The sequence below is a fragment of the Heliangelus exortis genome, chromosome 9 (genome assembly GCF_036169615.1).
Source record: "Heliangelus exortis chromosome 9, bHelExo1.hap1, whole genome shotgun sequence".
Taxonomy (NCBI): Eukaryota; Metazoa; Chordata; class Aves; order Apodiformes; family Trochilidae; genus Heliangelus; species Heliangelus exortis.
In genome coordinates, this window is record NC_092430.1 from 24,766,259 (window position 1) to 24,790,977 (window position 24,719).

A 24,719-nucleotide genomic window follows, 5' to 3' on the forward strand; every position below is an offset into this window, starting at 1 on the left:
CCACTTGTTTCTTGCATTCATACTGCTTTTGTGAGACATCTTTGAATCCTGGTAAATGCTTGTTTAAGAAAATCTCCAAATGTCAGCAAACCTGCAGGGCTTTTCTCAAAACCAATTCCAGCTGAGGGTTTTCCTAAAAATAAAGCTCCAAATGTAAGAAAATCAGGAAGGACTTGGCCCCAAGCAACATCATACCCACACACAGCATTCTGCCTGTGTTTAGCTGGTATTTACATGCCCCTGACAAATCTGGCACTGTCATTTTTTCAAGGTTAAAACAATTTTCACTCTTTCTGTGAAGGCTGAGGAGAAGCTGCCCAGCCATCCCAGTCCTGTCTGTGTCTGCTAAACACCAACCACAGTGTGCCTGGAATGTTGCTGGTTTTAAACTGGAACTTGGTTCTCTGCTTACTGGAAGCCTGCAGACTTGGTGGTAAGCTGAGTAGGTCAGAAAGAGACTGCATGAAAAGAAGATCCAGAGTGGACCTTCTGGTAGGAATTAAAAAAAAAAAAAAAATTGATAATATTTTTTAGTAACATCCTTGTTTTAGCTCTCTCCTATATAACCCATTCCCAAGCTGAGTACCACAGCAACACGACTGCAAGATTTTGGTTTTCTAACCAAGAAAGCAAGTCCATAAAATAAACCCACGTGGTTGATCATTTTTTGGGAAGAATTTTAACTTCTACACACATTATTATCAAGGGATAAGCAGCCATGGCAACAAACAGGTTGCAGTGACAGAGGAGAGGGCCTGGTTTGTGGAGTCTGGAGGCTCTGAGGGTTGTTTCTGGAGGCTGTGGAGGGAAAACTGATGTTCATTCCTGGAGTGGATGGATGCTGAAACATCCATGGATGGGATGGGAGCCCATATGTGACAACAACACATCCCCTGTGCCTGTCCAGCAGTTAAAGCGTTGGCTGAGTCTCCAAAACTTAAGGTTTTGAAACTTTCAAAACCAGAGAAACAGTAACCAGTCTATTTACAAAATAAAGATGTATCAAGTAAAAAAAATACAATTATTTTAATGCAAAGGGATTAAGACAAATTTCAAGACAAACCATCATGTGTTGTAACATCTATGTATTTTCTTTACGAGCAGCATTTACATGTGAACAATTCCATTGTAATCTCCTGGTGGCTTTGGAGAACACCAAAAAGGAGGGATATTAGGATGAAATTACAAACCCAAGTCCTTGCTTCTCTAGAGAAAATCAGCTTTTAGAGAAGACTGTGAAAACCTGTTCAGTGTTCTCAAGAGGAACTCAGTCAGCTCTTGGCTTTGCCCTTCTTTGCAGGAAGGCGTCCTGTTGCTTCGAGGTATTTGTTAATTATTTCTTCTTGAGTGCTGGGTGAACAGGGTTGGTATTTACAGTATTCCATTGTGTATTCCCCCTTCCCCTGTGGAGGTGGAAAAGTCAAAGTGAGGATGCTAAACATGGAATCCTCCTCAGAAGCAGCTGACCTGCCTCTCATCTGAGAAATAATGTGCAATAATCACCTGCAATTAAGCATCCAACACTGAGTAATGTGGCACTCAGGGATGGGATGCAAAACCACACCCACAGTATCTGAAGGTGGTTTCTCTCTATGTATTTATTATAAATTTACATTTTTATATGTAATTATAACAACTCAGTAACGTGAGCACTGCTGTCAAAAATCTCCTTGTGATGCAAGGAGTATGCCTCAAAATTTCCAGCCTAGGATCTGAACAGCTTTACTCATGCCTATCACTTGGGATCACAATTCTGAATCTCTTCCCTTCTCAAAGCATGAAATAATTTCTTTGCCAGAAATGACACAGCTCATGATAAGCTATTTTAATCAAAAAGCAGTTGAAGAAACAGTGAAAACTCCAAAGTTATTCTCCTGTTCTGCATTTGTTTTGATTTTTAGCACTTTTACTGCTGTGTGTGCTGTGTACGTGATGATGCACACCAGCACACTTGGGTTACAGAAATGCACATGTTTTAGCAAAAAGCACCAAGAGCACTCACCTCTGTGCAAGACCTCAGCTCAGTGGCATATCCAAACATAGCATTCAGTGGCACCTAAAATCCAAATATATTATTATTGTAAAACCCAGGTATTTTGCCATCAGTTTTGGGTTATTATCCAACTAATCCCAAAATACAAACATTCAGCAAAATCTGGTGCTCTTTAAGAGTATTGATCTGATTATCTCTTTTCATAAAAGGATAATTTGGAAATTATTTCAACTAATTTATATTCACAATATGTTTTTAGCAGGAAAACCCAACAGTCTCAGAGTTTGGAGGCACCAGATCTGGAATGCCTTGAATTCAGCAACCCGTGTCACCCAGCAAGAGATCCTAACCTCTGAAACCCAACTGTTAACCTTTATTCACTGAAAAACCTGGCTACAAGCTCACACGCAGTAGTCAATAAATAAAACAGGAATGGAGAGGGGAAAAGGCAGGAAAAGAAAAGGTCAGGAACATCACAAACCTCAGCATAGAGAGTGAAGTAACCCTCGATGCCGTCCTGCCCGGTGATCACTCCGTGGCGCCGATTGATTCCAGCAATCACTGCTCCTTGGAATTCCGTGGGTGCCATCACCTCCACAGACATAACAGGTTCAAGTATCCGCACAGTGGCGTTTTCCATGGCTGGGGGAAAAAGAAAATATAATAATCAAACATCTAAGAATAAGCCTGGTGCAGTTCAAGACGCCCCTACGCCGAGAGAAGAGGTGTTCTGCCGTTAATGAGGAAGGTTTCTGACATCAGCAAGAAAACGTTGAAAATGTGTAAGGATGAAGCTGTTGGTGCTTCCCTGTTCTGGGAAAAGAGGATTTTCCTCACATAACTAAAAGAATTACTGTGCTGCCCTTCAAAATTCTATAAACAAAATTCCATATTCTGCTCTACTCAATCGGCCAAACTTCAAACGCCTACATGGATCCACCAGGCAACAAACCAACCTAGAGAAAGGAGGTCATTAAATAAACCCCAGCAACAGGGAGCCAGAGGACTGGGTGTTTAAAGCACCACATTTATACCTTGCCTTAGGGCTCCTTCTCCTGCTCTGATGAAGGAGATTTCATTGGAGTCCACCATGTGATGTGCACCATCATCCAGGACAAACCGGACTCCTGATATCCTGTGTCCTGACACCAGACCTTTTTCACATGCTTCTCGGAATCCCTGCCAAGGAACATTTCAGTTAGCAGCCTGCAGACCACAGGGAAACTTCAAAATAAAGGCTGGCATTAACAAAAGGCACTGAACTTAATAAAACAAACAAACAAACCAACCAATCCCTCTCAAAATTTTCGACAGCGATCCCCTGAACCAATGAACTTTCTTGTGTGGAAGGGTAGTAGAATAAAGTAAGAACAGGGAAAACTTTTTATTCCCAAGAGTTTGAAAACTTTGTACAGTCTTTCTTTGGCACCTCAGTTTGACAGCAACATTTTAAAAAACATAGAAATCATGTAGCAAGCAAAGAAAAAGAAATGTACTCAGGATTTTGCTTTGTAGAGGGACTTTGTAGGATCACTAACCAAAAGAATGCTCCATGTGGCAAGAACTACTCTAACCACTTGACAGGAGAACAAAGATTCTTTTTATATTTTTCAAGGGTTTGGCAAAAATCTTTTAAGTGCTGAATCATGGAATAACAAATGGAATTATTTTAGGTTGCTCCATTATTATAGGAATGCAGTAATTCTGCTAGGTGATAAATTATACAGGCACAGAGAGACAGACACAGAGGGAACAGAAAACAGAGATAAAAAGGAAAGAATATTTGGTAATTCATGCAGGAAATCTAGCTTAATCCCAGTATCCTACATAACCAGCCTCAGAGAAGTCACCAAAAAAAGTTACATATTTTGGGGTTAGAGGCATGAATTGTGTGGCCACGAAAAGCAGAAGAGGGCCATGAAAAAGCAGATTCAACAGGAGGAGGCTTGTCTGAAAGAACCCTTCTGCACTGCTATGGAAACAGAGCCAGCACACACCACCAAAGAAAACAAACAGCTGCTCCTAAATTAACTGCAAAACCTGGGAATGCAAGGTATGGAGCAAAGCCACACGAACTTGAATCTGCTTCCACTAAAGTAATGGGAAAAGCCTCCTTGCCCAGGGCAAACCAGTCACAGAAAATGCAGAGTACAGCAGGAAAACAAGAAGAATCAGTGTTTTTTATACTGTACCCACACACCAAAGGCTCTGTTACCTTTTCAACAGCGGGTATGAATTGTTTGGGAATATTTGTGCCGACGGTTCTGTCTTCAAACTCCACCTTTGTGAATTCCTCTGGATCCAGGGGCTCAAGCACACCGATAACTTTTCCATACTGTCCCGCTCCACCCGTCTGCTTCTTGTGTGTGAATTCAAACCTAAAATCCAACCCCCCCCCCCAAAGAACCCGGGGTTATCACTCCACACCCATGCTCTAAGCACCCCTTGCTCAGGAAGCAGCTCCTGTTCTGCATTTTCCTTCATCCCATGGAGCTGCAGGGGCTGAGGCAGCAGCTGGGGGTATCTGACACCCGGAGAGGGAGCACCTCAGCTCTTCAGGAAGCTGAGGGGTGGTGGGAAGTTCAACCTCTCCAAAAACGACTGCACAGGTGCTCTGACTGCTTACCTTTACTTTTATTGATGGAATAACAGGATTTTTTTTTTAATTGTTTCAGCTCATACCTAAAGTTTCCACCCATAAGGCACTTGAAGAGCAGACACTGGATAACGGGACAATCAGTGGGAAAACTTATGATGTATTCTGCTCTTTTTTTTCCTCAACTTGTGATATATTCTGCTTTTTTTTTTTTTTTTTTTCCTTAATTTTTCAAGGTCAGGGGCTTGGATCACCCTGGGCTGTGGGAGGTGTCCCTGCCCATGGCAGTGGTGTCACTGGGTGAGCTTTACGGTCCCTTCCAACCCAAACCATTCCGGTTCTGTGAATAGGAACCGTTTAAGAATTTTTCAGTGAAACGGGAGGGCTTTAAGTGATTTCAGTGAAACCGGAGGGATTGGAGCCCGCTGAGCCCCCGAACCGGGCTGGCTGCGGTGATGTGACAGCGGCCGCGGGTCAGGGATCCCGCATCACGCAGGTGCGGGCAGATCCGGGCGGGACGGGGCAGCCCCAGCCCCGCTTCCCTCCCCGCTCCGCCCCGTCCCGATCGCTTCCTGCCTGAGGAGGAAGCGCTCCCCGCCGCCATGGAGCTGCCCCTCAGCCACTTCCCCGCCCGCCGCGCCGCAGCGCTGGCTGCCGCCTACATCTGCTACAGGACCGGGGGGCCCGGCCTTGGGCTGCGGCTGAGGGACCTGAGAGCGGCCCGGAGAGAGGTGAGGGACAGGGGGAGAGGGGAGGGACAGGGGGAGAGGGGAGGGACAGGGGGAGAGGGGAGGGACAGGGGGAGAGGGGAGGGACAGGGGGAGAGAAGAGGGGACAGGGGGAGAGGGGAGGGACAGGGGGAGAGGGGAGGGACAGGGGGGAGAGGAGAGGGACAGGGGGGAGAGGAGAGGGACAGGGGGGAGAGGAGAGGGACAGGGGGGAGAGGAGAGGGGACAGGGGGGAGAGGAGAGGGGACAGGGGGAGAGGGGAGGAACAGGGGGGAGAGAAGAGGGACAGGGAAGGGAGAGGTGAGGGAGGGGGAAGAGGGAGGGGACAAGGAGGAGAGGTGAGGTAGAGGGGAGGGAGACGTGAGGGAGACGTGAGGGAGACGTGAGGGAGATGAGACAGGACAGAGAGAGGTGAGGGGAGAGGGACGAGGGGAGGGATGAGGGGAGGGATGAGGGGAGGGATGAGGGGAGGAGAAGTGAGAGGGAGGGAGAGGAGGGACTGGGGGGACATGGGAGGGAGAAGGCAGGGGAGGGAGAGATGAGAGACAGGAGAGGGACAGAGGAGAGCTGGGGGGACAGGTGGTGTACAGGTAAGGGACAGGGGGACAGGTAATGGCTGGGGGGAATGGGGAGAGGACAGGTAAGGGCTGGGGGACAAGGGAGAGACAAAGGAGGGGACAGGTGAGGGCTGGTGGCAGACATGTGAGGAACAGGGGTGGGGAAGGTGAGGGACAGGGACACACACACAGGTGAGGGATGGGGACACACCCAGGTGAGGGTCAGAGACACACACCCAGGTGAGGGACGGGGGGACACACACCCAGGTGAGGGACGGGGGGACACACACCCAGGTGAGGGTCAGGGACAGACACACAGGTGAGGGGTGGGGGACACACCCAGGTGAGGGACAGGACACCAGCGGGGCTGTGCCTGGTGATCACCTTCCTGCAGAGGGTGGGCAGAGCTTTACACACGATGCAATAAAAAGCACAAAATGGACTTTAAGAAGCCAGATAAGGCTCTTCACAGCAATTAGGAACCTCCCCACACTGCATGGTAACTCAGCATGGTTCAAAATAAAGGTTTTTGTTTTCCTTATTTAGGACCTGGATGATGTTGGGCATAAGTACAGTCTAGAGCTGGTGCTGGAAGACATCCTGGACAGAGTGAGTTCTGATTTATCTCAGCAATACACACTGTGGGCAGAAGCTGGCACTGCTGGGGTGTAATAAAAAGCCAAAGCCTTATTGCTGCTGATCCTGGCTAAGGCAAGTGCACACGTAGTAACACTGGGTGCTGATACAGATTGCTACATACAGCAAATCTGGCACAGAAGGAAAAAAAAAAAAAAAAGAAGGGAAAAAAAAAAAGGGAAAAAAAAAAAAGGGAAAAAAAAAAGGGAAAAAAAAAAGGGAAAAAAAAAAGGGAAAAAAAAAAGGGAAAAAAAAAAGGGAAAAAAAAAAGGGAAAAAAAAAAGGGAAAAAAAAAAGGGAAAAAAAAGGGGAAAAAAAAGGGGAAAAAAAAAGGGAAAAAAAAAGGGAAAAAAAAAAAAGGGAAAAAAAAAAAAGGCTTAACTTTACCAATAGGCAGTCCCCACTTTCTACACTATAAAATCCCTGGATATCTGATGCCTGCCACCCTAACACAAGAAAATCCTGGAGGGATGACTAGGGCATTCCAGTGTTCATCAAACTGAAGTTATTTGAGGCTGTTAATAGCACAGCAGACATTCTGCACCACAAATATTGCCCTTCCTACCCCTGCAAAAAGAAAACTGCCCTTATGCTCTGTTCACAGAATTTAACTATGAATTTAACCTTGTCTTAATAACCACACATCTCAGAGAAAACAGCAGGTACATAATGAAAAAAAAAAAAAGTGCCAATTACTAATATGTAATCACCGTGTAATTACCAAATTACTATGTATCTAATCAAATATTAATACAAATCATTAATTCCATACCAGGACACTACTGTTAACTGCACTGCTGAGGTCCTTTATCACCTGGGCAACAAAAACCTTGCTCCAGCTGTGCAGTTCACACTTGAAGGAGATCTTAAGAACACAGATGAAGCAGATAACGTGTTCTACAACCAAATCAAGAGCCTGGAAAAAGAACTTGTGGCAGAAAACATACCAGGTACAGAGAAGGGCTCTGGGCAAGAAGAAGTTTTTAAGACAAAAACTTTGGAGACAAAATGTCCTCCATGGCCAGAAGGAAAGCAGAGCTCAGCTAGTGGTGTCCCACAACACACCTTTATAGGTTTTTTATAAAAGCTGAGGGGCTAAGGCCACCTCTGCTCTAAGCACATGCTGCTTCACTTGCTCTGACTCAGGGTGCTCAGTCACAGCACTGCTGAATTTATTCATCACTTCTGAAACCCACAGCTGGGGATTTGCATGGGATTCTCCTTGAAAACCACCTGCCAACTCTGACCTCTCCCTTCACCTCTGCCCTGCTTGCTGTTTGTGGCTGTTCTTGGTGCATCAGGGTCTGCTCTCCAGAGCAAGCCTTGAAGACCTTCTAGAATATATATTTATAGAGAGAAATTGGAGGAAAAGTCATAGTGGTGATGTAGCTGCTCTTCAAATATTATCTAGAAGGTCTCAGCAAGGAACTTAAGTGACTTGAGCACCAAACTCAAACTGTTAGGTTCTGGTAATGGCTTCACCTCCATTAATCTTGTAGCTTAATGTGTATAATTTATTTTGTTTGCCAGACAGCCATGGCACCATATCCCCAGGACTGGAGCCCATCCACCTGCTAGGCTGGGTTGCCTCTGGCTACGTGATCTGGCAGAACTCAACAGAAAACACCCACTTCCATCTTGCCCAAATCAAAGGTGTGAAGCAAGTGGTAAGTTCTGCAATGTCCTGCAAGAAAAACAGGAGCTAAACAGTTGTGCATGTACTGGATTAGAGCTGAAGCTAAGTCCTTTAGCAAGAAACCACACAGGTGTCTGAAATTCTTGGTCCAGCAGGACCAAGTGCTTTGGGTTTTGTTCTACCTACCCCTTTCCTTTAGGAAATTATGAACACTCCTTCTCTTCATAAATTTTGCTAAAAGAAACTGTGGCTTCTTGGCAGCAGCAGTATTACAGGTTTATTTAGCTAGGAAAATTGACTGCCCCTTGGGAGACCATCATGTTAATTGCAGTTTTATATTATTTCCTGTCTTTCACCTCTGGTGGAGGCCCAGCTGACATTGTTCTTGCATCTGCATAACACACATTGGAATATTGCCCTTTATCTCTTGATCTCCAGCATCATCTGGCAATCAGTCACAGAAAAACCCTGTGACATGGCAGCAACAGCCCTGCCTAGACAAACAGCAATGGGCTGCACCTCAAATTCAGTAAACACCACCTGCATTCCCTGTGTTTGCAGTACTGTACCCTCCATCCATCTGCTAGTTCACCTCAAAATGCTAACCAAGAAAGGAAATACTGATGCAGTGCCACTCTTCCTATTTGATTTTTTTACTTGGTTCTTCCCCAAATCACTTTTACTAATTTTAAGTTATTTTTCTGGGGTGTGAGAATACATAAAATTAATTGAGCTCTTAGGCTTCCACTGGTGTGATGTACATCAGTGATGTTTTTGATAAGAAAGCTACATTCAAGAAGACAGGTCACAAGACAAGGGAACAAAATAACTTCAGGACAAAGTATTTTCTAGTTTTCCTTACTTCTGAGTGGTTACAAGTGATGTGTTTGTCTTGAGCAGATCTGGATCTGCCCTAAGCTAAGAAATGACAAGTTTCTCTGTAAATATTCAAATTAATTGTGTCATTAGCTGTGGTTATCAACAGGCCCTGAAGACTGCTGGTCTAGAAGAGTCTTAAGTGATAAAGCAACTTGATTTCAGAACAGTTATTAGCAGAGCAAAGCTTTTGGGTTTTTTTTTTTATATAAATAGGATTCTACAGATTCTCCCAGTTCTTCCCTGTTCCATTTGGAGGAAACACAGTGAGTCAAAAGTAACTCCTAAGGAATGGTCAACTTTAAATTCAAGGAAAGTTAGTATATAACCTTAGTTAAAGAAGCAGGACTTGGGATTTAGAAACTCAGATAGATCAGGAGCCTTCAGACCAGACTTTCAGTTGGAATGTCTGGTCCCTCCCAGTGAACTCCCATGAAGTTCTGGCTGTGAAGGGAAGGCAGAAGCTGATTCTGGGAGCAGGATTTGTTATTTTGCTCCCTCTGATGGCTGCCTGAGAGCAGTTCATGTGCTGCAGGGCTGTGAAGGAGCAAGACTCCCAAATCCTCAGTAACAAACCAGATGAATTTAAGGATAAGGCAGACAGAAGGCTATTAAACTAAACAAGTGAGCTCCTATTCCTGTTCCAAGTTGAGCTGTATTCCTCCCTTCTTTAAGGGAAGAATTAGTTCAAGTTTCACATTCAGTCTCTCAACTGCAATTTTGGGAGTTCCCAGAAATAAGTTAAAAAAAAAAAAAAAGGGTTATTGCTTTGGTTTGTTACAGCCACTAAGCTCCATCTGCTTTAATAGTTAACACCAGCTGCCAGTTTCACCTGAAATATACCAGAGAATTTTTAAGATGACCAAGAGGAACTGATTCACTTCTTTTACAGTGGGGTGAAAAGCCTCAAAATCATCCCTTTTCATCTTCTCTTTCCAGAAAAGAAATGATGAATATCTTGAATTTGACTACATGATTCTACTTCACGAAATGGTGTCCCAGGTAAAGTCTTCATTCTAAAAACCCTCTTTGTGCCAAGAAATAGTAATTTTCAGCCCCATTTCTAGGCCCCTCATGGGAATGGCAGAGGTTCAATGTATTCATTCAGCTTTCTCCTCTTGGGAGATGCTGCTGCCACAGGGATGGAGGGCAGAAGCAGCTCCCAGCATCCTGGACAGCTCAGCCACAGCTCTGGAGCTGCAGAGTGTTTTTTCCACACTAGACACCACTGGTGGACCAGAGGCAATGTCCACCTCAGCAGCTCAAAGAAGAAAGAAGAAAACCCCTTTTGTTCCTGCAGCACAGGGTGCTGTTTCTCCATCATGATTTTGCCACCTGACCAACCTTATTTTCCTAAAACACATCAGGTTTGAAAGAAAAGTTCTTGATTGTGCAACCTCCTGTAATGAATCATGCAGGGATAACAATCAGAGATCTCAGGCCCAATTCTAGCTCCACTGCTTCCCACCTCACTCTCAGTTAAGTTGGGGCATGAATAGTGGTTGTAGTCCCCAAGTTTTCTATGAATAATAATTCCCAAGAAGCAGTAGCCAACTAATTGCAGAACAAAAGCATCTGTCCCTCCCTGTGCTCTGCTTGGAAAAGGCCAGGAGTCCCCAGCACCATCAGGAAGAGAGGTAAAGCCAGCACAGACATGATTGAGCTGCAAAACTTCCCTACTGAAGTGATGTATCCAGCACAACACAGGCTGGAAAAAGCCTGCTGACCCTGGGGTGTGAGCACCCTGCTTATCACCAGCCCAGGCATGGCTGTACTTCAGTGGTGTTCCAAGAAAACACCTCTCCCTCTCCTTTTCATCCTCTCCCTCTCCCTCTCCTTCTCCTCCTTTCCCTCTCCTTCTCCTCCTTTCCCTCTCCTCCTCCTCCTTTCCCTCTCCTCCTCCTCTTCTCCTTCTCCTCCTCCTCCTCCTCCTCTTCTCCTTCTCCTCCTCCTCTTCTCCTTCTCCTCCTCCTCTTCTCCTTCTCCTCCTCCTCTTCTCCTTCTCCTCCTCTTCTCCTTCTCCTCCTCTTCTCCTTCTCCTCCTCTTCTCCTTCTCCTCCTCTTCTCCTTCTCCTCCTCTCCTCCTCCTCCTCTTCTCCTTCTCCTCCTCCTCCTCTTCTCCTTCTCCTCTTCTCCTTCTCCTCCTCTTCTCCTCCTTCTCCTCCTCTTCTCCTCCTTCTCCTCCTCTTCTCCTTCTCCTTCTCCTCCTCTTCTCCTCCTTCTCCTCCTCTTCTCCTTCTCCTCCTCTTCTCCTTCTCCTCCTCTTCTCCTTCTCCTCCTCCTCCTCTTCTCCTTTTCCTCCTCCTCCTCCTCCTCCTCTTCTCCTTCTCCTCCTCCTCCTCTTCTCCTTCTCCTCCTCTTCTCCTTCTCCTCCTCCTCTTCTCCTCCTCCTCCTCCTCTTCTCCTCCTCCTCCTCCTCTTCTCCTCCTCCTCCTCCTCTTCTCCTTCTCCTCCTCCTCTTCTCCTCCTCCTCCTCCTCTTCTCCTTCTCCTCCTCCTCCTCTTCTCCTTCTCCTCCTCCTCCTCTTCTCCTTCTCCTCCTCTTCTCCTTCTCCTCCTCCTCCTCTTCTCCTTCTCCTCCTCCTCCTCTTCTCCTTCTCCTCCTCCTCCTCTTCTCCTTCTCCTCCTCTTCTCCTTCTCCTCCTCCTCCTCTTCTCCTTCTCCTCCTCCTCCTCTTCTCCTTCTCCTCCTCCTCCTCTTCTCCTTCTCCTCCTCCTCCTCTTCTCCTTCTCCTCCTCTTCTCCTTCTCCTCCTCCTCCTCTTCTCCTTCTCCTCCTCCTCCTCTTCTCCTTCTCCTCCTCCTCCTCCTCCTCCTCTTCTCCTTCTCCTCCTCCTCCTCCTCCTCCTCTTCTCCTTCTCCTCCTCCTCCTCCTCCTCCTCTTCTCCTTCTCCTCCTCCTCCTCTTCTCCTTCTCCTCCTCTTCTCCCTCTCCTCCTCCTCCTCTCCCTCTCCTCCTCCTCCTCTCTCCTCCTCCTCTCCTCTCCTCCCTACAGTGTTATTTTCTCCCCACAGGACATCATTCCCTGGCAACTGACAGTGCTCTGGCACCCCCAGCATGGTGTTCAGGTGACAGGGGACAGCCAGCAGCCCACACACCAACCTGAATAACTGAGCACCTCAGACTGAACTTCTCTACATTCTGCTTTGAGCTGATAACCCAAAAAGCACTTTTTTTGGCTCCATACTCAAATTCTGCATCAAAATACATTTTAAAGACCTCTTGTTGCCAGGAAGCCAGAGTACTTACGGCACAGGGGCAGAGATGTTCTCCCTGAAGGCAACTTTTGGCTTTCCCATGGTGCAAGGACAGCCATATTCTCTTTCCATTCTCTGCAGGAAAAGGAAGAGAAAACAATGAATTACAGAGTTTGTTCCATTGGAACAATTCATTGGAAATTATTTAGTGTACAGGTTTTTCTGAAATAGGAAACTCAATCAGGGTGAACCAGTTTTTTGGTTTGGGGTTGGACTGATTTTTGGGTCTTGGTGGGGTACTTTGTTTTTTAATTATTCACTGCTGTTCTGCAGTCATCCTTGTTTAGGAGCTACAGCTTTAAATGCAGGAGAAGGGAACATTATTTTACTCAAATGTAAGTTTTCCAGGACAAAAGCCATCTTTCCTTCAATTCTGTCAACATTTCAGGTACATCTACTGTGTTAGATTAAACTGAAGTACAAACATCAACTTGAAAGAAACAAATAAATCACTGTGAGTAACTGTTCTCTCCTGCCTGCCTCAATTCTTATGGAAAAATACATTTAAAACCACAGAATCTCTCTTTCCTGTAGGAAATGGCTAAGAGTAGAATCATTAAAGCTGCTTAAGCAAAGCATAGAACATTTTTTTCTGGATTTGAACCCAAAAGCATTAATATCCCAGCCAGATGTTTCACTTAAATGATTTACAAGCCCTCAAAATAGAACCACTGGAGAGAAAGGATCTTCAGAAGATGACCAAGAAGTCAAACTCTTCCCTTTAAGCAACAAATGCTGTTGACATTAATTCCATGGTGCTTCCTGCTGGGAAGATCTCAGAGGAGCTGTGACATGGTAATGCTGAATTCCAGTGGAACAAGTGGAGCTGTGCACTTCCAAACATCCTGTCAGCTGAGACACCCAATTTCAGCATCAACCTCACAGCCGGCACCATCAGCCCAGCTGCAGGCAGGTTTGGGTACAGCAAGGCACTATTTCAGCCAGAAAGGAAAAAAAAAAAAACCCCACAGTCAGAGCCCATGGAATGTGCTCTCCAAATTACCTGGGCATAGATTTCCAGGTGCAGCTCCCCCATCCCTGACACGATGGTCTCCTTGCTCTCATCATCAAAATGGACTCTGAAAGTGGGATCTTCCCTCGTGAAGCGGCTCAGGCCTTTGGAAAACTTGTCAAAGTCATTCTGAAAAACAAGCACACACACACAGAAGGAAACATTAACTCCACAGCTTGAACTGGCACAACAAAAAGGCCTCCCAGGTTTTTCTCTTGACTGCTCAGCACTGCTGCTCTCAGGTTATTTTCTGGAAGATGAACTTTACTTATCCCTCCAGTTACTCCAAGTCCACATTTACCCAGGTCAAACCCATGTGTTTTCCTCAAGGCTTTTAAAACACAACTCCTCTGAGTCTGTGGTTCCATATTTAACTGCTAACACACATAAAGTGAAAAAAGCAGCAGAAGAAAAGGAACTCAGTCAGAAGAAGGTTGATTTAGAGGTTCCTACCTTGTTGGAGGGCTTCATGGCGACTGAAATGACAGGGTCAGGGATGTGAATTGATTCCTGCAATGACCATAAAGGAGAAGATCAGACACTGGAGTTCCACTACACAAGGTGATGGCATTCCTCCCAGAAAAGCTTGGAGGATGACAAGCAGGGATGGCTGTTTTACTTCTCTAGCTTGGATTAACACAACTGTGCAGCTCTCCCCAGGATTACTCCAAGGTTGTTCTTCTCTACTACCTGCTGCCCTGCACACCACAGCCTCTCCAACACTGCTTCCAAGTCCGATCTCTGGATTTCACACCACTTCTAAGACTCTGCTACCTGTCAGATTTTGTAACTGTGTTTAAATACATATGCAAATACATAAATTAATATTTTGGGATAACAGCATCCACTTTTGACAGCCCAGAACTGAAGAATTCGATGTCAAGGTACGAAAACAGGAGTCTCTTGTACAGATCACACTTTTACACATTCAGGCTCCCTGAGGTGTAATCCTAGAATCCTAGAATGGGCTGGGTTGGAAGGGAGCTCAGAGCTCATCAAGTCCAAGCCTTGCTCCACTCCCCCCGTGGTTCCCAGCCCATGGCACTGAGTGCCACATCCAGGCTCTTTTGAAATAGCTCCAGGGATGGAGAATCCACCCCTTCCCTGGGCAGCCCATTCCAATGGCTGAGCACCCTCTCCAGGAAGAAATTCTTTCTCATGGCCAACCTAAACCTCCCCTGGCACAACTTGAGCCCTCTTGTGCCCTCTTGTCTTGCTGAGAGTTGCCTGGGAAAAGAGCCCAACCCCCCCCTGGCTCCAACCTCCTTTCAGGGAGTTGGAGAGAGTGATGAGGTCTCCCCTGAGCCTCCTCTTCTCCAGCCTCAACACCCCCAGCTCCCTCAGCCTCTCCTCAGAGGATCTGTGCTCCAGTCCCTTCCCCAGCCCAGTTGCCTCCTTTGGACCTGCTCCAGCACCTCAATCTCCTTCCTGAGCTGAGGGGCCCAGAACTGGACACAGGACTCAAGCTGTGGCCTCCCCAGGGCTGAGCACAGGGGCAGAATCCCTTCCCTGGACCTGCTGGCCACGCTGTTCCTGAGCCAGCCCAGGATGCCATTGGCCTTCTTGGCCACCTGGGCACACTGCTGCCTCCTCTTCAGCTTCCTGGCAACCCAAAAAACCCAACAGGTATGGCTGCACATACATCAACATAATATTTACACTGAAGAAACCACTACAAACTTTTCCAGCACACCCCTGGTGAATTCCAGTGTGAGAGGCAGGCAGATGAGAAGGGGCACTCACCATGGAGATGTCAGTACTGGTTTTATCAGTGAAGGTATCCCCACTGGCACAGTCAATTCCAAACAGAGCACAGATGTCTCCTGCATGAACTTCATTTACATCCTGAAGAAAGAAAAGTTTACTGGTTAGAGAACACTGAGATATATTGCAAACTACCTCTGCTTTTAAGAAGACATAAAAATACTGGGTTTAAAAGCATGAAGTCAAGCTGCTTTGAAAACTCCAGCTTTGATAAAATGCTCTGTAAATCTTCCATCTCCCTATTTAAAGCACAAAAAGGAGACCTCAGCTTGGTGCTGGCTTCCTTTCATTTCAGGATGTAAGCAAGCAACACACAGAGTTTCAGGCAGGCCTGTTCCAGCCAGAGAGTTCCAAAAATTTTAAAGAGGGAAGGATTTGCAGCAGTCTGAGAGTCAATTTTTAGTTTAAGAACTGCATTTCATAAACAAAAAGTTTTCTTCCATGTGGTTATTTTTGCAGTTCTCTTTCCCCTCTCCCAGAATTATGGTGATAATCCCACAGATTATTTTCTTCACCCATCAGCACAGAGCAACTTCCCAACATTTTCTGGGCAAAGATTCTTCCACTTCAGCGGAAATAAAACCCTGGAGATGGCTACAGCTTCTTGCAGAGCTCTGAGTGCTACAGGCAGGTGTGAGCTAACAACAAGAGCAGGAACTGGACACCTGACAGCATTCAGAGAGGGCTGAAAAGAGAGCAGGTTGTTGTCAGGCAGCCCGTGGGGGTTGTGCCCCCCTCTCACCTCCATGGTGTCCGAGTGCATCCGCACGAGCCTCTGGACACGCACTCTCTTCCCAGTCCTGGTGTTATAGATGTAGTCAGACTTCTTCAGCATCCCCTGATAAACTCTAACGTAGGTTAACTGCCCAAAACGACCAGCCTGGAAAAAAAAATAGTCATTAAAGATGAGAGAGAATACTGCTGGGAGCCAAGGCTGCTACTGCTGAAAGCATCACCTGCAGCAACTCACTGCTTCTGGTTTGGATTTACACAGGAGGTGTGGACAGGAAACTTTAAAATAAAGTCTCAGCTTTCACTTGGCTCTGGAATGGAATTTCTCAGCTGCTGGCAATTTTCTTGACCAATTTTATCAGTCCTGAACCTCCCCAACAGAGGCATATGTGAATGAGCTGATGTGGCCAGCCACTTGCCATATGAAATCTGGACTCAACAGGCAGCAAACAACCTCAGTAAAAATTGTGTACCTTCTCCCCTCCAACTCTCTCATATTCCATTGCTCTCAACTTCAATCAAATCAAGAGTACTTTATGTCAGCAAACTCCCAGGTTTTAACTAAGAAAATCATGAAGAATTTGAGACACAAAATCCACATGAAAACTTGATAAATTTGTGGATTTTATGATTTTATGGTTGAAACCTTTTGTTTCAAAGAACTTCTATTATTTTAAAATTTCTTCCACACCAGTTTTGGTAGTACCAGCTATTTGGAGTTCCTGTTTTCTACTCAAATCACAAATAGCAAGTCTGGATTTCTTCCTTTCTCCCTCAGATTTAAAACAGTGTGAATACAACTTTTTCTCTGCAGAGATCAGATGCTGGTAGGACAGGAACTGAGTAAAGTCAGTGAGGTGATGTTTTTCTGGCCATCCATTCTCTAGGAACTTTCAGTTTAGCTTTACCAAAAAAAGCCATTGCATGCACCAAAAGATACACTGAAAATACAACTTTTTTCCTCAAAAATCCCAGGCACTTCCCAACAAACAGCTCACTGCAAGCAGGACTTGTGTACCCAGCAGCAGCTCTTGCAGGAACTGCCCAGCTTCCCTACTGCATTAGAAAGGAAAACAGCAAGAGCTCACCTCCAGTTTAAAAGCAAGGCCTATAAAAGGTTGGGAATTGTCTCGAGAAGGGTTCAACAGGAGCTTTGTGTTGTCCTCAGAATCCCTGGAAAAAAAAGGATGAAGAGGGAGTTTATGTGATGAAGAAAACATGGCAGCTTCTTCTGAATAGGAGAGACCCAAGTGCCTTCAGTTTCACAGGTTTATAAGAGACTTAAAGATGCTCCCATCTGTAGCTCCTGTGTGTTCTGAAAGCATCTGCAGCAGATCCCAGAAAGGAGGCTGAAACTATGAGAAATATCCTAGAATCACAGGTTGGAAGGGAGCTCAGGGATCATCTGCTTCCACCCTTCTCATGTTGTTGTTTATCTGAGATGTCTCAGCACCCTGAGCTGAGACTTCAAACATTCCAGAGTGGGGGAATCCACCCCTTCCCCTGGGAAACCATCCCAGTGTCTGACTGTGCTCATGGGGAAAAATTTGTGATCATCCAGAACCTCCCCAGGAGCACCTTGTGCCCATTCCCCTTGTCTTTCCCAAGCCTTTCCCATCACCCAGCTACTTTGCCCTGAAAGCAATGAATCAGACACTGAGACACAACTCATGAGCAAGTCCAGTTTGAGGGTGAAGAAAGAGACATTGGAGGAACTTGTGTGGCAGTGCTCATGAGCCAGGTGAGAAGTTTGATGTATTTCAGCAAGCTTGGGGCTATGAGAGAACAGCAGCAGTGAGGAGTCAGAGTCAGGTAACTGCATAAAAGTCATAATCTCTGTTTATCAGTACCTTTTCTGTTATGATTTTACTGTCTGAATAACTCAAAGGCATTAAAAGAAGACCTGGTGGTCACCTCTAAGCCACGACTGGAATGTTAAGGGCTGTTTGCTGTTGGGTTTCATGCTGCCTCACTCTGAAGGCACATGGACTGCAACAAACATGGCCAGAGAATGAAACACTTTCTACACAGTTCAGGTGTGTTAAAGAATTGCCTCATCAAATAATATTTTTTTTTTCAAATTTAGCACCTAAAGCATGTTAAATACAGGAGTACAAACAGTAACCCTGAAATGAGAGAGGTGAGTTCTCAGTTTTGGAAGTTTGTGCAAAGTTACAGTGGCATCATTTAATATGAGTGATAAATGAGTGTGTATTTTATTAGTTATGTTGATTACTCACTAATGAATATTCACCACGTGCTCATGACTGCACTTACCCCTGGTTAAGAATGGCATAATTCTCAACCTCTGAGGGGTTGGGGAGGTATTCCAGGACAGCATCCAGCAATGGCTGCACTCCTTTGTTCTTCAAAGCACTTCCCACCAGTACTGGGGTAAAGGATTTCTTCAGTGTTGCTCTTCTGATTGCAAGCTGGAAAACATCAGTGCATTAATCTCCTACAGCAGCTTCAGCAGTTTGGGCACCTCTGCTCCTGCAGTAACCACTCCCATGGAGTACAACTCCCTGCACAAGGGCTTCCCAGAAAACCAGAATTCTGCTCACCAGAATTTGAGAGAAGTGTGGCATTTTCCTCACCCTCATCTTAAATTCAACTTAAGGAAGAAAATGCAGAAGATAAATACAATGGCTGATGGACACAAAATACTCAGAAAAAGTTTACTGGTTGTCTGCTGGCTAAGTCAGGATTAATTTCTGTTTAAATGTCTCATCATATTTAGTTATGTTGTGGAACAATGTACTTTTAAATTTGTGACAGTAAGATGAGAAGCTTTGGTGTCTTTAAACTATGGAAAACTCTTCAGGGAAAGGCAGGCAGGGAGGGAAGATATTTGGCTGAGTGCCACGCTCAGTGAATCATCATTTTTTTGGGATGAAAGATGTTTTAAAAGAAGAATCTGATCACATTCCTCTACAGCCCTGCTGAAGCTGCACCAGCTCTCTGGGGAATCTTTCCAGGACATCCCAGCAAACTGAGCAAGAGGAGCTGACCACACAGGAACCTCACATTTATTCAGTGCCTTTCCCAATCTGCAGAGCCCCAGTGAGCACCAGCAGCTTCCCTGACACAGATGCTGAAGGGGACTGAGCCACTTTCCATCCTCCCCACCTTGCAATTAATTCCTGAAGCCCAGAGGGACAGCTCAGTCCCTGCCATCTCCCTGCTCACTCCAACCAACAGCAGCTCCTGGCTTCTTTGCTGAGCTGAAAGATATTAATTCTTGATAAAGCAAGGTAGTTAACCACATCATCTGTCTGGGAGCTGTTTGGAATACCCAGAGACAGGCAGTTAAGCTGTCTTCATAATTAACAGAGAGAACAGTGGTTCCTTAAACTTGTTGATGATTGCAAAAACAGAAGGAAAAAAAAAAATAATCCTACATTGGCAGTGGTGCTCACCCAGCCATGGAATCCCAGCTGAGCTGATGCCTGCTGGGTTTATTGGGCCAGGTGTTTGCCACTGAAGCAACCAACACAGCTGTGATTTATCCTCATCAACAATTACCTCAGGCAACAAAATAGTAGTTTTATTTTCACATAAAGATTACTGTCACTGAGTAGCAGGGACATCAGTTCCTTGAGTGCAGCAAATTAGGTGATGTTTGAGCAGCTGATCCTCAGCAAACATCATGTGCTACAACTGTGGCATCCAGGAGTGACACTCAGCATCATTGCCACAAAAAGATATTTTCAGTGGGAACCTGGCTGCTGGCCACTGGAAGAAAACCCATCTTCAGGGACATATTAGTACAAATTAACCTGCATCTGCAATACTATAGCCAGCAGAGCTGTAATTAATTGGCTTTCAGAAGTGGGAAGCAGAGGCAGGCTGAAGAGACACGTTTAGCTTGGTAGCAGATTTCCCTCCCAGCAGGAGTTATTAAAAATAGCTCCCTAAAAACCTCTCCCCTCCTCCAGCAAGGCAGTGTGTCCATCCCCAGCACTCTGCCAGCTGAGGCACAGATCCTCACAGCTCTCTCTCATTCCTGTCTTCATCAAAGCAAGAAGGGTTGCTTTGGGACAGCAAGAGCTCAGGCTTCATCAAGTAATATTTAATTCTTGGAATACTTGGTTATCAACAAGAGATACATTGACTTGGTGCTTTCAAAAAAACCTCTCCTGCTTTTGTCTCAAGCCAAGTTGGGACATGCAGATTCCTGCAGGCTCTTCCTAGAGCCCTTCATCACCAGGAAATCACCCACACAGCCAAACCAACTGAAAGCAAAATCAAAACCACCCCCAGACCCAAAGTCTGTAACAAAGTTAAAAGCAACCAAAATTTAAAACACGAATAAATAGAAAATAAACCTTGTGGGGATTTTCAACATGGAAAAACTTAGAGGGTCTGCCAGACCTCTGTATCCCAGCAGGTAAGAGTGGACAACTTCCAGGGAAGCAGGGACAGGAGCACTGCACAGAGGGAACTGGGGGCTTCTTGGGCCAGGTGCTTGGCAGAGGGCTTCAAACATCAAAGCCAATGTTTAAAGGCACAGCCTCTGATCACATCTGCCTCCAGCTCAGCTGCCCCAGCAGGTTTCACTCAGAGGAACAACTCCTGCTGATGGCTTTCCTGTCTCACTCCAGCAGGCACAGACAGCAGGACCTGGCTGCAGGAGAAGGGAAGGGAAAGCAGCAGCAAGTGCCACGTCAGGCAGTGCCCAGGAGACTGTGCCACGCCACCCCCCAAAGCCAAGCTGCTCAGCTCCATCAGCAGCTCCCTCAGGAAGAGCTCCCTGCCTGCAAGGCTTCTCCCACCCCAAGAGGCTCTGACCCCAAATGTGGATGAGGCCCTCAGCAGGGACTCTGGGAGGTGACACTCAGACCAGTCAAACCAAATTTCTTCAAAATTTCCAAGAAACGTTTTACTGGGGAGCAAGAGGAGGACAGGGACAGAACAGTGAGGTGAGAGTGCTACAGGAAGAAGAACCACAAGCAAGTTACCTTTAGCTCTGCAGCTGTAGGGATCTTTTCTTCCAGAAACATCTCCCCCAGCTGCTCATCTGAGTCAGCCACACACTCGATCAGCTCCCGGCGCCTCTCTGCAGCCTCAGCTCTGAGCTCAGCTGGAATCTCCTCGTACCGCAGCGTCTCCCTGCAGACACACAGCTCAGACACAGGAATCCCACAGCCCTGCAACCTCTGAGCACTCTGACCACCAGCCTGGCCAGGAAGAATTCACTGCTGAGGTGGATACTGGGAGAGAAATCTCCTGAGAGCATCAGCACGCTGCCTTTGATGCTGCCAGGAGCTGTTCCACAGCCTCACCCACATCTTATCTTCATCCCAGGAAGCTCACACCAAGCACCACTGTGTTAGGAAACAACTCTCCTGCTTCCCAGGGTGGCAAATGTGGCTACCACCCCTCCCCACTCCTGCAGCCAGCCATCATCTCCTGCTGCAGGTGCCCATCAGGAAACCTGACCCTGCAGAACCATTCTGCTCCAGCTGGGACAGCTGGAGGGGGCTGAGTGGGACAGCTGGAGGGGGATACCTCAGCCCTCCCCAGAAAGCAGACTTTTCATCTCTGAAGAGAAACTACAGGCAGCTTTGCTCACACAAAGTGTGAGCTGGGAAATCTGCAAGTTTCAAAACTTACCCAAGTGTGCCATCAAAATATATAGCTTTCTCTTCAATAAGGTCTATAATTCCTTTAAAGTTTCCCTCCAGGCCAATTGGAATCTGAACAAAAGCTGCATTGTGTTTCAACTTGGATCTGAAAAAGTAAGCAGAGAGAAAAGAATTGAAGAAAAAAAGTCATTTCTGTATATGTGCTCCAGATGGTCTTTGAACAACATCCCATCCCCACAAAAATCCCAGTCTTTTCTCCTTTGGACAGTGCCAAAAATCTACCAGAGCTGAGGAAACACCTCAAGCTTCATTTTACCAGGAGTGCCTGCCAACAGATACAACAAGCACTTCCCTGGGAAAGCAGGCAGTGCTAATTGGTTTCAGATTAATCACTTGATTACAGGAGCTGCTTCTCCCCCAGTGCATGTTAATGCATGGATCTCAGAGATGAAATCAGGGAGAGGAGGAGTGCAGGCAGGGAGCAAACAGGGCTTCTGGTACCCAACCCAGAGACTGTCCCTGTGCCTGCTGGAAGCTACAGTGTGTTTGCTACCAGGTTCTAGGAAAAATGAAAAAATCTGTTTTCAAAGTGGCACCACGTGTAATTCCACTGACAAAATAAGCATCAAACCCCCAGCCAAGTCTTGCTCACTGGGCTGCCACTGGCACTGGGTTTTCTTGAGGGAATGGAGACTTGTTATAGGTCAGATTAAGGTTTAAGTCAGTCAGGTATTATCCTCCAAACCCCACAAGAGAATGCATTTGATAACCTCAGTATTAAACTGCTCCACAAACAGCTCAGAATTATTTCTCCAATAAATTTAAGTGGTAAATACCTCAGCTGTTGTACTGCCCTGTCTGGACTAGAGCCCAGCCTGTCCAGTTTATTGATGAATGTTAAGAAGGGCACGTTGTAGCGTTTCATTTGCCTGTTGACAGTTATTGTCTGGCACTGGACTCCTCCAACAGCACACAGAACCAGAATTGCTCCATCCAGAACTCTCAAAGACCTCTCCACTTCAATTGTGAAGTCCACGTGTCCTGAGCAACAAGAAAACCCCCATCATTCACAGGAAAGAACGTGATCAGAAATTGTTTTCTCTTCTAGACACAGAACAGCCTCCAGCCACTCAGAGTCACATCACTCAACTCGAGTGACAAATCCACCCCAGGGGGGCACCAGGAGCAGCCTCAGTGTCTCAGAGGGGTCACTACCTGGGGTGTCTATGATGTTGATGTTGGTGTCTTTCCACATGGTGTATGTAGCTGCAGACTGAATTGTGATCCCACGCTGTCTCTCCAGCTCCATTGAATCCATGACAGCTCCAACTCCATCCTTACCCCTCACCTTAAGAAAAAAAGAAAATAAACTTAGTCCAAGGGAGTTTCCTGGTAACTCTGCACGTGCAGAAGTGATGCTTTAGGTACTGTGCCTCATCTTTGATGTGTTGCAGACAAGCAGGTGTGGCTGAGTTGCTGCTAATTCTTCTACTACAGAAAAGTTTGGGGTTTTTATTTTATTTTGCAGCTTTGCCCGCAACTTTAATGCATTTAATATTCAGTCCTGAAAAAAAGGCTGTCAAAAATCCCAGGTGAATTATGCTGCACTGTGAGTTTAACACACGAACACACCTGCTGCTAAAAACAACATCCCTATGTTCTGCTTCTCCCAGGAATCTCTGACTGCACCAAAAGGTTTGACAGGGAGAAGGAATCCCTGAAGCACCTGGGTGTTAAATCTGAGTGTTGGGGAAGGGGGGGACACCCCCGGGGCTGCCCACCTCGTGCATCTGTGCTATCCGCCCGGTGTAGAAGAGGATTCTCTCCGTCAGCGTCGTCTTCCCGGAGTCGATGTGGGCCGAGATCCCGATGTTTCGGATCCTCTCGTTGGGGAGGACTCCCGAGGAACATTTCCTGCAGGAGCTGCGGAGCAGCTGTCGGGGAGGAGCAGACAGATGGCTGGCAGCTCACACACCGCTCACCCTGCGGCCCGAACAGCTCCCAGAACGCCGTCCCGCAGCTTCCACTCCCTCCATCGCTGACAAAAAGCTCCTTTAAAGCCTTCCCCACCTCCCGCGGGGTCACCTCAACCTCCCCGCACCCCCATGGAGGACACGCAGCGACCTCCTCTCTCCCCCTTCAGCCCCTTCGTACGCTCCTCGCCGTCCCTCCTCTTCCTCTGACCCAGCCGCTGGAGCTCACCCGGTGCTTCCCGACCCACGGAGGGGTCTGCGCTCTCCCCTCCGCCGCCTCGGGAGCGGGAGAGGCCTCCCCGGCCCCGCAGCCCCCTGACAGAAGCCGACATTTTGTGTGCGGCCTCACCCCCCCCCCCCTCCCCCCCCCCCAGCGCGGCCCCCGCGGCGCCTCCCGCGCTCTCCCCTCACGAAATGGCGGCGGGCGGTACCTGCGGCTGCGGGAGGCAGCGGGGGCCCAGCCCGGCCCGCAGCACCCTCAGCATGGCTCCTGCTCTGCCTTTCCCTTCCCTTCCCTTTCCTTCCCTTCCCTCCCGCCCCACGGGTCAACCCGCAGCCGCTTCCGGGCCGCCGCGCATGCGGAGCGGGACCGGAACCGGGATGCGGGCCGAGGGGAGTCCGTGCCGGAGAGGCGCGGGGTGAGGGGGACTCTGTGGGGAAGAGCGGTGCGGGAGGGCCCCGGGAAAAGGGTCCTGCGGGAAGGGGGGGGAGGGAGCGGGAGGATCGCGGTGCTCCCAAAAACCCCAAGCAGCGCGGGGACTGCGGGAAGCAGCGCGGAACCAACCCGAGTGCTCCCTGCCAGCTCCTGACTCCATTCCCAGCCCCGTCTCGTTCCTCCCAGGAAACTCCCTTGGAGGAGGAAAATGTGCAAATGCGCGTTTCCCCCTGCCAACCGCCCCTCTGCGCCGCGCTGGTGCTGGCACACCCCTCAATACTTCAAAACCAACCCAAAAGGAGCGCACAGGTCACTGAGGTGTAAAGCCAAGCAAACTGTAAGTAATAAATAACTTTATTAAAGAATTACAGGCTTAGATGTTTCTACAAAGCATCGCTTTGGTGTTAACTCTGCAGCACTGCTTTGTGTGACAAACTCAGCTGTAATGAAGATTTGCCTCTTCCTACGAGAGCTTTAAAGCCATAATTATTTTATTCTTTACATTTGTGCATCTTTTTTTTTTTCTCTCAGTAGAGCACAGACAAAAATGCCAGCTGTCAGATTAACACTATTTTCTGTAAATAGCAGTATCTTGAAGATTTATTCTGAAGTTATGAAAAGCATTTCTGCTGTTTTATTACTGGGTTTTATCACTGAAGTTTCAGTGAACACCTGGGAAATGCCTCCACATTCACCTTGACATTAACTGCAAAACTGAT

At 47.0% G+C, this 24,719-nt stretch overlaps 2 protein-coding genes across 4 annotated transcripts; one reads left to right on the plus strand and one right to left on the minus strand.

The window, feature by feature from the left end:
- Window positions 1–1,002: 1,002 nt before the first annotated feature.
- Window positions 1,003–24,170, minus strand: GFM1 (G elongation factor mitochondrial 1). Its single transcript, XM_071752809.1, has 18 exons — window positions 23,777–24,170; window positions 23,154–23,306; window positions 22,588–22,720; window positions 22,209–22,413; window positions 21,401–21,517; window positions 20,746–20,896; window positions 18,062–18,216; window positions 16,873–16,957; window positions 15,795–15,932; window positions 15,032–15,133; window positions 13,742–13,798; window positions 13,280–13,417; window positions 12,269–12,351; window positions 4,209–4,371; window positions 3,028–3,172; window positions 2,475–2,635; window positions 2,003–2,056; window positions 1,003–1,403 (listed from the first exon to the last, which is right to left on the minus strand). Exons 1-18 carry the CDS (start codon window positions 23,828–23,830, stop codon window positions 1,272–1,274), a joined length of 2,226 nt encoding a protein of 741 aa, XP_071608910.1. The 5' UTR covers window positions 23,831–24,170; the 3' UTR covers window positions 1,003–1,271.
- Window positions 5,119–14,237, plus strand: LXN (latexin). 3 transcript variants are annotated; one of them, XM_071752818.1, is made up of 6 exons: window positions 5,119–5,320; window positions 6,421–6,483; window positions 7,286–7,460; window positions 8,041–8,177; window positions 9,962–10,024; window positions 12,811–14,237. In XM_071752818.1, the coding sequence occupies exons 1-6, from the start codon at window positions 5,192–5,194 to the stop codon at window positions 12,844–12,846; spliced, it is 603 nt and encodes a 200-aa protein (XP_071608919.1). In that variant the 5' UTR covers window positions 5,119–5,191; the 3' UTR covers window positions 12,847–14,237. The 3 variants fall into 3 exon arrangements, with proteins under 3 accessions (XP_071608919.1, XP_071608918.1, XP_071608920.1); XM_071752817.1 differs by lacking the exon at window positions 12,811–14,237 and adding an exon at window positions 12,034–12,269 and having other exon boundaries at window positions 5,125–5,320; XM_071752819.1 differs by lacking the exon at window positions 12,811–14,237 and adding an exon at window positions 12,015–12,269 and having other exon boundaries at window positions 5,134–5,320.
- Window positions 24,171–24,719: the final 549 nt, after the last annotated feature.